The 15,617-nt window shown below is 38.6% G+C and overlaps 1 protein-coding gene across 3 annotated transcripts in view; it reads right to left on the reverse strand.

The window, feature by feature from the left end:
• Window positions 1-7,604: 7,604 nt before the first annotated feature.
• The window catches only part of LOC123864504 (neuroligin-4, Y-linked-like), a 112,323-nt gene continuing 104,310 nt past the window's right edge, over window positions 7,605-15,617 (reverse strand). For all 3 annotated transcript variants that reach the window (XM_045904987.1, XM_045904985.1, XM_045904986.1), the window contains exons 8-11: window positions 14,461-14,655; window positions 12,268-12,419; window positions 11,838-11,956; window positions 7,605-8,705 (exon numbers count right to left, since the gene is read on the reverse strand). In XM_045904987.1, coding sequence (XP_045760943.1) covers window positions 7,747-8,705; window positions 11,838-11,956; window positions 12,268-12,419; window positions 14,461-14,655 — 1,425 coding nt within the window. In that variant the 3' untranslated portion in view covers window positions 7,605-7,746. The remainder of the gene's footprint in view (window positions 8,706-11,837; window positions 11,957-12,267; window positions 12,420-14,460; window positions 14,656-15,617) is intronic.

The following is a 15,617-nucleotide window of genomic DNA, read 5'->3' on the forward strand; positions in this document are numbered from 1 at the left end:
TCCGCATAGGAACGCATTAAAATATGAAAGGATCATGAGACTGCTCTTACAAGACAACACTTCATATAGAGCCCTACTTATTAGACGTGTATGTGTGAGTGTGCTTCTTCCTTAGTAAAGGAAGAAGTTGTGTGCGGCATCATTCGCTCCAGTTGGCGTAAAAGGGGATTAGAGTGAATGATGGTACGTAGCTCCACCACGCCACGTACGGTGAGCTTCTGCCTTCCCTTGGTATCCCATCGTCATACTGGGACCCTCGATAAATCAAGAGATCAATATGGCACATAAAATACCAATGAACAGTAGCTCCCCCCCCACACACGTCATCATTCAAATAAACAGCGCAGCGTATGCAAGCATACTTTAGGAAGTGGTGCGTTCCACTTATGATCCCACGTTGCAGCCGAAGCTGAAATAGCATTTTTATAGTGGTGCCCTCCCACTACAGACCTGTAATAGGTTTCAAGGACGGGTCAGACTCACTGCGGGAATATCCACAGGCCTTAACCCAACCTTCAGTATATAATATGCATTAGCGTAATTTTGTATGGGTATGTTATTAATATTGAGTAACCACTGCAAGGTGGTTACGCATTCCAACGAATGTCAGAATACAAGCAGAACAGCAGTATTACCTGCCCTCTGTGGTCAGTCTGTTATTAAAGCACATTAGAATCATCTCAGCAAAGGATTCACAAAGCACCTAAGACACTAGGCTCTCCTCAGTTAGGATTCACAAAGCATCAAAGGCACCAGGGTTCTCCCTCGCATTAGTTTCATCCAACGCGCCTGTTATATGTCAGATAGTTAATATCATCGCTAGCCATCTCAAGCAAAGATCACCGAGCATCCGGCGGACATGCGGTTCTCCCCGCCCGAGCAGCCACGTCGTCAACAGTTCAAACATAAATCGCTTTTAGATCTTAGGAGGTATCGCCCCTATATAACAAATATATCTGTGTAATTAAAGTGGTCCCTTCTATTAGAATATTTGCTTAGAGTGTTTCTCTCCAAGCACCAACTTGGTCCGTGTTATCAACTCAGTATTCTTTAATATAAACTTTATGTATCGCCCCAGTACAGAAGTTAAACAAATTAATTATCTCCGTGCATTACGACGTCCGCGCAGACACCGTCCGCCGACGCAAATGCACGCGGTCCCGCTGTGCGGGTAACGTCGTCCACGTTTTGATTTTGTCTCTGCTCCGAGCGCTAACGCCCGCGCACACATCGTTCGCGACGCAATTCGACCGCGGTCGATCGCGTCTCTGCATCACCGACGTGCCAAACGGTGTTTGCCTCTTTTCGAAAATGCGGACGGCCCACTTTACGATTAAAACATCTAAAGGAATTAATTTTATGTTCGTATGTGTAAGTACATCTCTACAAGTATTCACTGACCTGATTTTGATAAAATTGAAGCAAAAATTTTAATACTATTATTATATAATTTTATAACACTTGGGTGTAAAATCTAGGGTCGTTACACCACTCGATGCAGAATTTTTGGAGACCCCACATTTTTGGATGTAACATTCGTCAGGTCAATTTTTTTCGTATAAAATGTAGCCTATGTCACCCGGACTATAATAACGAATTAATCCACACTTCATTTATCAAAATCGGCTCAGTCGTTTAGGCACTAAGGTGTAACACACATAAATACACACCTACATAATACATACATAGTGGCAGTGGGCAGGCCATGCTTGTCGTAGAGGCGATGGCCGTTGGAGCCGGAAAGTCCTTGAGTGGAGACCGCGTTTAAGCAAACGTAGTGATGGACCGATGATATTAAGCGGCTGGCGGGAAGTGGCTGGATGAGGAAGGCTGAGGACCGGGCGTGGTGGCGCTCTTTAGGGAAGGCCTATGTCCAGCAGTGGACGTCCACAGGCTGATGATGATGATGATGATGATGATAATACATACATCCTACACTGCTAAAATATAACCCTTCCTTTTGGCTTTGCCGTAGTCAGGTATAAATAACCAATAAAATATGTTTATCATGTTAACATAATAATAACCTATGCCTACATTAGTACCCATACCTATTTACTAAGCATTAGCAAATACTCGTAGCTCCCCGTCGGGAAGGGTCGACCGTTGGCCTTGAGCCAGGGAACTACTTTGGCAAAACATTACGTAATGGAAAAGCTAATAATATCACATCTACATCCAGACATCCATGGTTCTGATCACATTAAGTATATTATTCGTTCGAGGTTAATCCATTTCCAATATCTGTACTAACGTTTGCCCCTGATTTTGGGTGGTCATAATATTATAATGCGTAGTAAGCAAGCGTAGTGTGGGACATCCTCCAGCACGATCGACCGACGTAAAAAGAGCCTGGATGAGGAAGGCTGAGGGCCGGGTGTGGACCACCACACCCGGCCCTCAGCCTTCCTCAGAGCACCAGCTCTTAAGGGAAGGCATATGTCCAACAGTGGAAGTCCACAGGCTGATGATGATGATGATATACTAGTGAATAGCCAGTGTATGTTACAACGCAAAAAAAAGTGCCTAATGCATTGGTTAAGTGGTCTTAAACCATTTTCGCCATATTGCCTTTTTCATGACAAAATAATTTAATTGAATTTCTAATTCAATTTTGGTTTCAATGTCCTACACCAAATACCAAAATTCAAAGCTTGTGACTTTTTTTGTATACGAGCTAGAAAACTGTGACACGGGGACAGATAGACAGACAGGGCACTCCGGTTAAACAAAATGAAAATGAACCGACATGAGCTAGTGAGCTTTGAAAGTATGAAATTTCAAAGCAGAATTAGTTAAAGTACACTAAACAGCAAGCTGCAATTTCCTAACAAGCCAGTTTATAAAATGCATCACAATTTACTTTAACATTATATTTCCTACGTAAACTATTATCCCGTCTCCTGTACAAGGCCGTACGGGGACAAAGATTTATCCTCCATTAAAACGTGCTTACCGAGGATATAAACTTTTTCCAGCGAACGCAGCTACTTTCGAACACAGAATTCTCATAGAAGTGGTAAAAATTATCCGTAGAAGAACCGGAGAGACCGACTTAGCTCAAGGAGTAACGAAACTGATGTGTCACGGAATACATAGCTGTTCTGAGAACCGGTAGAAGTTGGGGTGCCAAAGTTATTTTTTAACCCCCGACCCAAAAAGAGGGGTATTATAAGTTTGACGTGTGTATCTGTGTATCTGTCTGTGGCATCGTAGCTGCTAAACTAATGAACCGATTTTAATTTAGTTTTTTTTTTGTTTGAAAGATGGCTTGATCGAGAGTGTTCTTAGCTATAATCCATGAAATACGGTTCAGCCGTTTGAAAGTAATCAGCTCTTTTCTAGTTACTGTAACCTTCACTTGTCGGGGGTGTTAAAATTTTTTAATTTACACTTGTTTAAATTCAGATTGAAACGTCTGTAGGCATTATTGTAAAAAAAGACGTGTTTGCTAAGCTTTAGAGTTGATTTTCAATTATTTTCACCGTAAGGAAACCTGTAGATATGTCTGAGAGTGCTCCGAAAGATGTGTGAAGTCTACCGATCTGAACTTGGCAACTATTCACGTGGACAAAACAATACTCATTCTGAAAGGAGACCCGTGGTATGTAGTGAGCTGCCGATGGGTTGAGATGATGATCAGTTTTTTGAGCTAGAGTTATCTCTATTATTATGTTAACCATGATTATTTCTACCTAGTTAAAATAGGCCACATGCTGCCCTGGTATTAAAGATAGGCAGCATACCATTTCTCTTTTAGAATTCTGTGGTATTGTTATGTCCTACCTATCTTGTTGGAAATTAAAAGAGCCGGTGAACTGGGTAAGGCATTGTTACCAAGTTACCCCCTACTTCCATTCTTACTTACCTTTTTGCGCCATGCATATAATATACTAGAGGATGCCCGCGACTTCGTCCGCGTGGATTTAGATTTTTATAGATCCCGTGGGAACTGTTTGATTTTCCGGGATAAAAAGTTCCCTATTTTGACTACTGGGACGCAAGCTACTTCGGTACCAAATTTCATATAAATCGATTAAGAGGATGGGTCTTTAAGAATCCCGCTTGAACTCTTTGATTTTCCGGGATAAAAAGTAGCCTGTATCCGTCCCCGGGATATAAGCTAACCGTGTACCGAATTTCATCAGAATTAATTACACTGTTGGGCCGTGAAAAGGTAGCAGACAGACAGACAGACAGATAGACAGACAGACACATTTTCGCATTTATAATATTAGTATGGACTATTCAGGATAGAAAGAACACGTACCTACATCAAACAAATACGCTAAAGTAAGCTCACAGTTATCTTATTTCAGGACTATTACTTATTCCGTGACAGCGCTCTCCATTTTCTTAATGCACGTCGCATTATCCTTGAATCCCATATCATTCAAAATGCTAGCAATAACAAGTACACTGGCATCATAATGTCGCGACCTTTATGTTGTGGAATACCGCACGTCGCTATGATAAACTAAAGGCTTTCCTAGGGAGATTATGTTGAACATTTCGTTATGTTTTAGTGTCGTCGCAAATGCTGATATCGAAATGTTTAAGTATTTGTACAGTAAAGGAAAACACAGGGCATGCCTAATAGTTCTAAAAGTTGTATAAGTCTGCCAAACCATACTTTCCCAGCGTGGTGGACTATGGTCTAAGCCCTTCGCAATCTGACAGGAGACGCGAGCGACAGTTCGGTTTAAGGTTGATATGATGATGGTTATCATTGATTTTTTGGTAACATTTAATTCGTCTAAAAAATCTGTATTATTTTATATTAAAATCTGACTGACTGACATCAACATACAGCTCAAATCCTCGAACAGAAATGAAAGACAAATATAGTATGAAAAGGAAAACTAATTGAGTGACGTGTTGATACGTCAGTCAGTTAGTTTTCTAAGGATCTTTAGGGGATTGCAGATGCATTTCGTCACCGTGTTTGTCCATTTGTTTGATTCACTGTTTGCAACCTAGATCTCCATCTCAAACGTTTTTTAGAGCTTCGCTTCAAAAACATTTTATTCCAAGTCCTACATAATATCAAGATTTACATAAAATAAGAAAGATATTATAATATGCTTTCTTTTAAGAATAGTTTCCTCTGAACCTATATTTTCCGTGCAGAAAAGGTTTCCTTTACGCGTATGTAAATATATGGCTACTACAGTGTTTAGGTTATGGCAATAGTACAAGCTCATAACCCCATAAATAGTTTTATCGCAAACATAAAAGCTGACGTCAATCGCTGTTTACGAGTTATATCGCTATCGATAAACTTGTGCTTACCTCGATAGTTTGACATCACTTTGCCATATTGTGTATTCTCAGATCCGAAGGCTATGGACCAAAATTCCTTGAATGCTAGGCCTACGTTTTGTAGCAAGCCTATTTCGTGTGTTAAACACGGGTATGTAAATACTCAAAGATCTGAAGATAAATTAAAGGCTTTCGTCGCTTGTACAGTAGGGTCTTGGACTGTAGTAATAAAATGATATTGTGATGTTTTGTTTAGGGGTAGTTTTTGGGCCTAGAATTCACGGCGTAAACGACAAATGTACGAACGTATGAACGTAATTCCACTATCAGAAGACGTTGGAGGGAGATCCATTATTGCTAATCGAATCTTTGAAGAGCAACCTCCGATTTACTAGTTCTTCTCGCCAGGAAAGGTATTCCGAACCAATGGTAGATGCATTTGACTATTCAAAAGTATGAAAATGTTTCTATTCCTATGCAAGTAAATATTAGTTGCCTAAACAGTGAAGGAAAACATCATGAGGAAATCTTCATGCTTGAGAGTTATCCATAACGTTTTTGAAGATGTATTGTGTGAAGTCTACCCAATCTGCATTTGGCCAGTACAAAGTGCTAGATACTATACCGTACTTATACTATACCGAAGGTCCAACAGTTGTGGGCTCTCAGTCCAATGTTTACAGGTTTGTTTATCTCAGCCCACAAGCAGTTCAAGCAGAATAACTACGTTTAAGTTACCAAAAGTTAAAAAATCGTCACTGAAGAAGCGAGTGATGACGTCGTTATTTCATAAAGATAATTCATTATTATGTTTTTGAAAATCATCAAGCCTTATGTAACTCAACGACAGACCGAATGTGCTATTTTTATATTCCTTTACAATTTCACAACCACGACAAAAAAACAGCACAAAACGTTTTAAAACACAAGTTTAAATTAAAAATGTATAACTTCCCCGACAAGTGAAGTTACTGTAACAGTAACTAGAAAAGAGCTGATAATTTTCAAACGGCTGATCCGATTTTCTTGGATTATAGCTAAGAACACTCTTGATCAAGCCACCTTTCAAACAAAAAAAAAACAAATCAAAATCGGTTCATTAGTTTAGGAGCTACGATGCCACAGATAGATACACAGATACACACGTCAAACTTATAACACCCCTCTTTTGGGTCGGGGGTTAAAAAAGACCGTTGTTTTACTAGAACTAGAGCGTAAATTGCTCGCTAACCCTTAGCTGTATAGTATAAGACATGATAATATTCTGTTATGGCCCTTTGGACATGGTATTTCATGAGCCGTTACTAAATATGGGACACATTTATTACCAGGGAGCGAAAGTACTCTTAACCGTCATAGTTTGCGCCTAATGTGTTGTATGACCAACATATTTTTTAGTCTCGGGCTCAGAGATGAAATATTATTATGTTACTAGAGGATGCCCGCGACTTCGTCCGCGTGGATTTGGATTTTTAAAGATCCCGTGGGAACTGTTTGATTTTCCGGGATAAAAAGTTGCCTATGTCAATTACAGGGACGCAAGCTACCTCGGTACCAAATTTTATACAAATCGGTTAAGCGGATGGGTTTTTGGGAATCGCGTGGGAACTCTTTGATTTTCCGGGATAAAACGTAGCCTTTGTCCGTCCCCGCGATATACCTAAGCTAACCCTGTACCAAATTTCATCAGAATTGGTTAAACTGTTGGGCCGTGAAAAGGTAGCAGACAGACAGACAGACACACTTTCACATTTATAATATTAGTATGGATTAGGTTTGTTATAGAAACAAGTGTAAATTAAAAATTTATAACACCCCCGACAAGTGAAGTTACAGTAACTAGAAAAGACCGAAAATACCTGATAACTTTCAAACGGCTGAACCGATTTTCTTGGACTATTCCTCGCCTACGATCCAAAGTATCAGAGTTTTCCAAAACATAATTTTCAAATAAATAATTATGTATCAAGGCAACGTCCATCTTGACAGCTTGACACTTGTCAATGGACATAATATTATGAACCTAACGGTTATGTAACCTTCTTTTCTACAAGAAAACTAGAAAAGACCTGATAACTCTTAAACGGCTGCACCAATTTTTTTGGATTATAGCTAAGAACACTCTCGATCAAGCCACCTTTCAAACAAAAAAAACTAAATTAAAATCGGTTCATTCGTTTAGGCGCTACGATGCCACAGACAGATACACAGATACACAGATACACAGATACACAGATACACAGATACACAGACACACAGATACACAGATACACAGATACACACGTCAAACTTATAACACCCCTCTTTTTGGGTCGGGGGTTAATAAAAATGCAAGAAAGAAATATATTTGATAATTTATTTAAAAACAGTATTATACTGCGACTGAGAGAATCAATAACGTTCATCCCTAAAAAAACATTCTCATACATTTATTTACACTTCTCGAATTCGATACTTTTAGATAGTCTTAAATTAGTTTAAATGTCACACTCGCATTTCGTCGATTGCCGCCTGAGGGAGATTGGAGGGATGGAGGGATTTCCCTCTTCTTAGAGTCGCGTGAGGGACTCTAGAATTGTCCTCCCTCCCAGGTGAATCAGCCGAGCCGTTTGGAGGATATTTCTGTCTCAAGTCGTGCATCGGCGGTGAATTACTAAATTGGTTCAAATTCTTGGGCAACGTTGCGTAACTCCCCACTTGGGGATAGCTTACATTTGGCAACCTGAAGCTGCTATTACGACTGCCCAATTTACTAGGCAACATCATATTATCTATACTCAGGGTCGGGCTGGGCGATTTTGGACCGTCCAGCGGGCCCTTAAAGTTCAAATTTGACATGCTCGTATCGGCCATCATTTTCTTTCTATTTTGCCGTTCGATGTCCACAACTAAACTCGGGGCGATGTTCGGGTCGATATGATAATGGGAGTGTTTCCCTGATATTGTTTCGAAGTGTTTCTCGTTGAACCGTTGCTGTTTTCCCCGGGAGCGGGACTTGTCCCTTTGGTAGTACACGCCTGCGAATATAAGGACGTTTAGGATAAGTAGGGAGCATCCAATAGCGATCGTTACGCTCAACGCTGTGGAGTACGCCGCATAGCCCGCAGCTTCCAAATTGGCTAGAGTATTATCCGTGGCGTTGAGAGTCTGCAAATCTCTAGTTGGTATGATCGTCGCGCACGTAGCTAATATCGAATCGACGGTGGTGAGAGCTGTATCAGAATAGGCGGTGCCGTTTCGCCTTATCGGATCGTTATCGGTATTCCGTGCTAAGGGATCCGGTCTGACGATTCCTTCGTAAAGATCTTGTTCGTTGTGGTTTCTGAACAGGTTGTGCCGCGCGGCGACGTCTTCCATCCCGGCTCTGTGAAGCTCGGGTACAAGGCGCAACCAGACTGATAGTTGGTGCGCCCGGAAGTGGTTCTTCATTCGTGGTTTCATGCCTGTTGAATAAAATAACAAGTTTAAATTAAATCTTTTGACTATGAGACTGGGTTTATGAAAACAGCAGCACCGAATCTACAATGCGATTTTTTTCGATTGACTTTTAACAATCCCTACTATTAATATTATGAACGCCCAAGTGTCCTGTCTATTACCTTTTCACAGCCCATCCGTTTAACTGAATTTGATTTGGAAACGGATAGACTACTTATTATACCGGAAAACTAAAAATTTACCATGGGATTTTTAAAGAGCCTTCCAAATCTATGCTTTAGAACATTCAGACATCAAGTAATGGCTAATAATTCAATAAGAGCATAATTAATTGATCAATTAGGTTCAATTAGAATAGAATAAATTACAAGTTCATTACTTAGTGTACAACATATTGTCTCCAAAAGGGGTAACTGTGGGTATGTAAATTATTCGAACCTTTATTTTGGTTGTTTTGACATAGCTTTGACCTCACAAAAGAATAAATTTCAAGGGTGGGGTGTAATATTTTCAAAAGACAGTCAGCATTTTGCTCCTGAAAATAAATTTACATTTTAATAGCGCAGCCTTTCTGAAAAATGACTTTGCATAGAAATTACTACCGAGCTGTTGAGATAAATTAGGTATGCTAAGTAGAAATTTAAACATAAAATCCATACTTATAATATACTATAGTTACACATTATGAAAAAGCTGTGATAGCCTAGTGGTTCGCCTGCTAATCGGAGGTCGGGGGTTCGATCCCGGTCACGCACCTCTAACTTTTCGGAGTTGTGTATATTATGTAATTAAATATAATTTGCTATATCGGTGAAGGAAAACATCGTGAGGAAACCTGCATGCCTGAGAGTTCTTCATAATGTACTCAAAGGTCTGTGAAGTCCAATGCGCACTTGTAGAGAGAGAGCCAGTGCGTACCAGACCTTCATTATTTTATAAAAGCTGAAAGTTATTCTGCATATTGTCCCCAACATAGGGAGGAACGATCAGGACGAGGAGGGTGGCTTTGGGAGATAACACGTAAAAAAGGTATAATAAGATTTTTATATTTTCTTCGGAACAGTGTTAGAAATCACTTCATGCGTTGCTAAATATTTATCGTGGCAGCCCTCTGCCAGACATTTTTAAACTTTTAAACTTTAAGGGTCAAGCCAAGATACAAGCTATTTAACTTAAAAAATCTTGCATCTTGGAGACAGATATTGGACTGTTATGCTAGGAAAACAACAAATTTCTAAAGAAATTTAGAAAGTTTCGTAGAAGGGGAAAACTATTAATTTTAATCATTTATAATTCCTAAAAGCAAGGTCCATTTGTGACTGCATCGTCTATAGCCAAGAGAACAGAATCTATTATCAATACAACGCTTATTTATTCAGTTCTCGTCGACATTATGCGATAAGACACGTCTGCACCGCAATATAAACAGTATATAAATAAAACCACAGAATTCAAAATAGGTAAGAATAGAATATACCTACAAAGTAACTTTATAAATACCAAAAGTTAACTAAAAATAACTTTTCTAAAGAATACTGGAAAACTTTTGTTCTACAGCTTTTCACAAAACTTAATATTTTCAATGAAAAAAAAAAACCAAAGTTTTTGTTGTACACTCTGACACTAATAATATATTTAGCTCTGTATTTTTAGCATTAGGTGATCGTTGACCTGGCGGCTAAAAGAAATGATCAATTTTTTTTAAAGTCGCAGGATAAAATATTATTGAGTAAGAATTAGTAATAAAGTTACCCTTTATTTAAAGAAGAATGAAAAGAAAATAGAAGGTGAGAATATGTTGTGCAAAGGCGTAATTTTAAAAGTACACGTATTTGCATAGCGTTACAGTTTAATTCACGTTGCTTCGGACACTAAAGATATTCGAAAATTCTTTCGAATTGATTCTATGACTGAGTGAATTGCTAAAAATTGGCATGACAGCGTCCCGATATTAAAGACAGCAAATACCATTTCTATAACCTAATTTACAATTCTGTGGCAAATGTAACTAGAAAAAAGTATTTTTCCTCGATAGGTATGACATGGTTTTGTATCCTTTCAAGTGAACTGACCTATTTTTCGAACTCTACCACAAAGCTGTAAGCGATTTAAGACTGGAATTATAGACAGACACGGAAAAAGCACAGTAGGACATTGTCGAACTAGGAACTTTAGCGTCACAGTAAAATGGACCTTAAGTTTCTTGTTTTAAAGCATGCATATGCCCAAGCCAAACTAACCTCTTTTTTCCACTACACCTCTTTCAGGTTATCTAAGACCATTGGGAGAGTCTGTTATCAATAAAATGCAGATTTATTCACTCGTCTCAAACGTTCGCACGATAAGGCACGGCTTTTCTACTAAAGTATCGTCATAGTTTAGCAACCGTACAGTTTGGTAACAAGATTTGGTCAGAGAAACGGCAAGTGTGACGATATTGACTTTGTATGTGCCTATTAAATGATTGTTATTATTATAGGTATCTTTCAAAAGTGCTGGGTAAATTCAAAGTATAAAGCACTAAATTAAGAAAACCTATAAAAACGTGAAGAGCCCCGTTGCCTGTAGAGTTAAAAGGTTAATTATTGCTATCGGTATCGTTCAAGGGGAGTGGGAAAATTCAAACTAGGAACAAAATTTAGAAAAAGGAGATATAAATGTGTAGTACACATCAGTGTGAAATATTATTACAACAGATGCATTAGTAACGCTACGACGTTACAGTTATTTTACACACTAGGAACGTAAATCATAATGCACCATTGCTGTTGATAAAAATTTGCAAAACGCTACTGTTCTGGTAATAAAAACTGCAGAAAACAGTTAACTATCTTTGCTCATGACTTTCTCCGCTTGTATTTAAGATAAGATTTCCCATAAGAATTCTATGATTTTCCGGGATAAAAATGTAGCATAAATTCGTCTCTGGGGTGCAACTTATCTAACCAAATTCACAGATAGACAGATACAATATATTGGCATTCATAATATTAATATGGAAGTATTGATTTTTTGGCAATATATTTGGTGCCCTTATGAATTCTATCGCCCTACTGCATTATTGCTAGACTGTGTCTCGACAGGAAAGTATTTTTCTACGGCACGACATCTTTTCATACCCTTTCGAGTGCACTGACCTATTTCTAAGTACTTTTGGTGCGTTGAGTCGTACTCCTCCCAGTTGACGCCTCGGAACTTGTTCCTCTCCCTCGACGCCGGGAGGAACGCTTCTTGACGAGCGTTGTCGTTCGGATTACTGTGGACAATTGTGTTTTTTTTTTAATCTCATTAAAAATTTATAACACCCCCGACAAGTGAAGGTTACAGTAACTAGAAAAGAGCTGATAACTTTCAAACGGCTGAACCGATTTTCTTGGATTATAGCTAAGAACACTCACGATCAAGTCACCTTTCAAACAAAAAACACTAAATTATAATCGGTTCGTTAGTTTAGGAGCTACGATGCCACAGACAGATACACAGATACACAGATAACCCGAAGCTAAAATTGGCCTACAACTATTTGGATAAACAAACAAATCTTACTGATTAAGCTTGTTTACTCACCCGGTCTTCGCAAAGTTGGCCACGAAGAGCATTATGGACTCAGATAATGCAGTTTCAAACTTCGTGTAGTTTTCCGGGAAATGACCAAAGCCGTCCACTAGCGGTGCGCCGAATATGTATGGTAATTCTTCGCCGTGAACCGCTCCCATTCTCTTGAAAGGAAAATGCAAAATTAGGCATTGATATAAACAGCTAACTATTCGATAGCTTTTAAGAAAAAACTTAGTTTTATTGTACACTAGAGGATGCCCGCGACTTGTGCCCGCGAATGTGCGCGTGGATTTCGGTTTTAAAGATCCCTTGGGAACTGTTTGATTTTCCGAGATAAAATGTCAATTGCAGGAACGCAAGTTACCTCGGTTCCAAATTTCATGCAAATCGGTTGAGCGGATGGATATTTAGGAATCCCGTGCGATCTCCCGTCTCTTTGATTTTCCGGTATAAAAATTAGCCTATGTCCATCCCCGGGATATAAGCTAACTCTGTACCAAATTTCGTCAAAATCGGTTAAACTGTTGGGCCGTGAAAAGGTAGCAGACAGACAGACAGACGGACAGACAGACAGACAGACAGAATGGATTAAACAAGAAGAAGTTAAACAGCACTAAACCCCGACTATTACTCGCAAACTGCCGATAGATAGCGATAGCTCGGTGTATTTTAACATTGTACTATATTTATGTTATATTTATGAACTATGTCACTCGGACAATAATAACGAATCTATTGACACCCCATTCATCAAAATCAGCTCAGTAGTTTAGGCGCTAGGGTGGAACGCACATAAATACAAACCTACATACATGCATACACAGACTGCAAAAATCATAACCCTTCTTTTTAGCTTTGCCGTAGTCGGGTCAAAATACCGAACACTAATTAAATAGATCTAACCAGGTCTAACCTACATTCAAACCAAATTGTTAGCTATAACAACTTGGAGCATGTTTTATGTAAGAGTATTTTTAGGACCCAAGCATCCGTTTCGAGACTAATTAAGTTTTCATATCATACGGCGTTATGCTATTAAAAGTTGCCAACATTTTAACGAAATTTTAAATTTAAAATTTTACATCAAGGAAAAATTTTACTCGTTCCTTCATATTTGATTTAAAATTAGAAAACGAGTTATGTGTATTTTTTAACTAAGATACAATTTTTTTCCTTGATTTTTTTAAAATTAATTTATTCATTATAATATGCACAAACTGAATAGGTATATTTCATTTGATAATGTGTTAAGTAATCGTAAATACTAACCCCAATGATAAGTGGTAAGTACCTGTTTTACCGTTTAATTTTGTAGCAAACTAGTGGGAGCTCGTGACTGTCTGCGTGAATACAAAAGAATACTATAGGTATGCCAAATTTCGTGAAAAACGGTTCAGTAGTTGACCCGTGAAAAGGCGACAGGCAGACACTTTCGCATTTATAATAATTTATGGATTTTTCTTACATGACTGTATTAATCAAAATATCTATCCTAATACTAATAATAAATAATTTATCAATGGTTGCAACCATACACAGCATACTTAGTTGTCACCAGGTACTCGTACATTAATATAAGACGATACCGCGATTTAACTCACATCTAACGCCATCTATTGGTAAATGGTGCCAAGCAAAATATTAAGTTACGCCCAGCCGCCTTGTTATGAGATATTAAAAGTTAACAGTCAATTAAGGAATTCAACAGCACCGCCGTGCGACACTAAACGCCGCTTCGAGATCATAATTATCTCATAACTTGAAAACAACTCCCCATTTGCATGTTTCGACGCCTGATTATTAAGAAAATAAACTTTTATTTGGGTAATTTAATAAAACTTTACGGTGAATTTTATTTTTTGTAGTTACAACCGGTGGTTTTTAACAACTACCGGGTACCTCAGAGTTATATGGGGCTATTTGTTTATTTATTTATGTTGAGCTAATAGTAAAATTTTACGACCACTTTGCGGGCTTATTAGGGGAGTTCAGATACTTACAAAAGTAGAACATTTTTTGGGTAAAATACCTAAATGATCGTTTTCATTCTGGAGTAAAACTTCTTTAGAAGCGACTTGAAAGTTCAAACTAATTTAGAAGATAGGTTTTTTTTTTTGATTTTTTTTTGTACTAAAGCTATAAATGCCAGAAAACACAGATGCTGGATTCGGAAAAAGGGAATCTAGGTTTTATTCAATTCACCTGCGGATAAAACCCGTCTCTGGTCTGATAGTCAAACACGTAAAAGAATGTTTTAGTAGGTCTCCCGGGCGCGTCCTCGTCCGTCGCCGTAAGCTTCGGCCCTCCACTCAGCAAATCCCCGCTTTGCATCAGAGGGGCCACGTACTGGGCGTCCGATAAAGCAGACACGGTCGCGTCTCTCGTGTTTATTGGGTTCTGGAATTGAAAAGTACTTTAATGGAAAACATTACGTACGTTTTAAAGTAATTGCAGTGTTACCTAATACCTTAGACCACGGATACATTTATGAGTTTTACTCACGTAAGTAGCTTACGGGATTAACTTACGACAAAACTAATGTAAGCACTCTTATAAGTACATTTACCTTAGTAAGTTTCATCTGTACTTTTTGTGGCACCAAATAAGCACTTTTACTTCTTCTTCTAAAGTTGTCAACTAATCGCGTAAGCTAATTACGTCAGTATTTACCTACTGGTGTAATCTCAGCTTTGTAAATCATCATTTAGGTTACGAGCTAGACTTGTGACACGCGGACAGATAGACGGACAGACAGCGGACCCAAAAAACCAATTCCGCATTCCCAATTGTTCCTTCAACCTTATCAACTAAACTCGAAGCGAAACCATTTCCAAGTTGCTTCAAGTCGGACTAAGAACGTAGATAAATGTTGATAGCTCTAATAAATAACAGCAATCCACCAACTGACGGCTTGATAAAGATCTGTTCCAATATAAACTTAGAAGTGATAACAAATTGGACCGATTCTGCAGCGAGGCTGGTGAAAAAATTACCTGACTTGATAAATATACTGACTCGATATGGGCAATATCACGGGGAGATGGAAAACGTTAAGGATTCAACAGATATAAAGCGAGACGACGCGCACACGCGTTGTGTGTGCCCAAACCCTTAAAGTATCGAAAAAGGCAATAACGCAAGAAGATGGAAAACCTTAATCAAGAATTCGATTATACAAGAAATACTGGTGTATGTGCAAACATAAATAATTGAAGTCTACAATTTTTGTTCCAGAGGTAATCTAATGACATTTTCTATTACGGCTTGCTGTTTCGCCCCGTTACACTGTGTCCAACCATTAAATACATTAGAGAGCCTCTGAATGACTTTGGGAGAAAGGTCTAAAAAGATTTTTTACA

This window comes from Maniola jurtina, chromosome 4 (genome assembly GCF_905333055.1).
Source record: "Maniola jurtina chromosome 4, ilManJurt1.1, whole genome shotgun sequence".
NCBI classification, from domain to species: Eukaryota; Metazoa; Arthropoda; class Insecta; order Lepidoptera; family Nymphalidae; genus Maniola; species Maniola jurtina.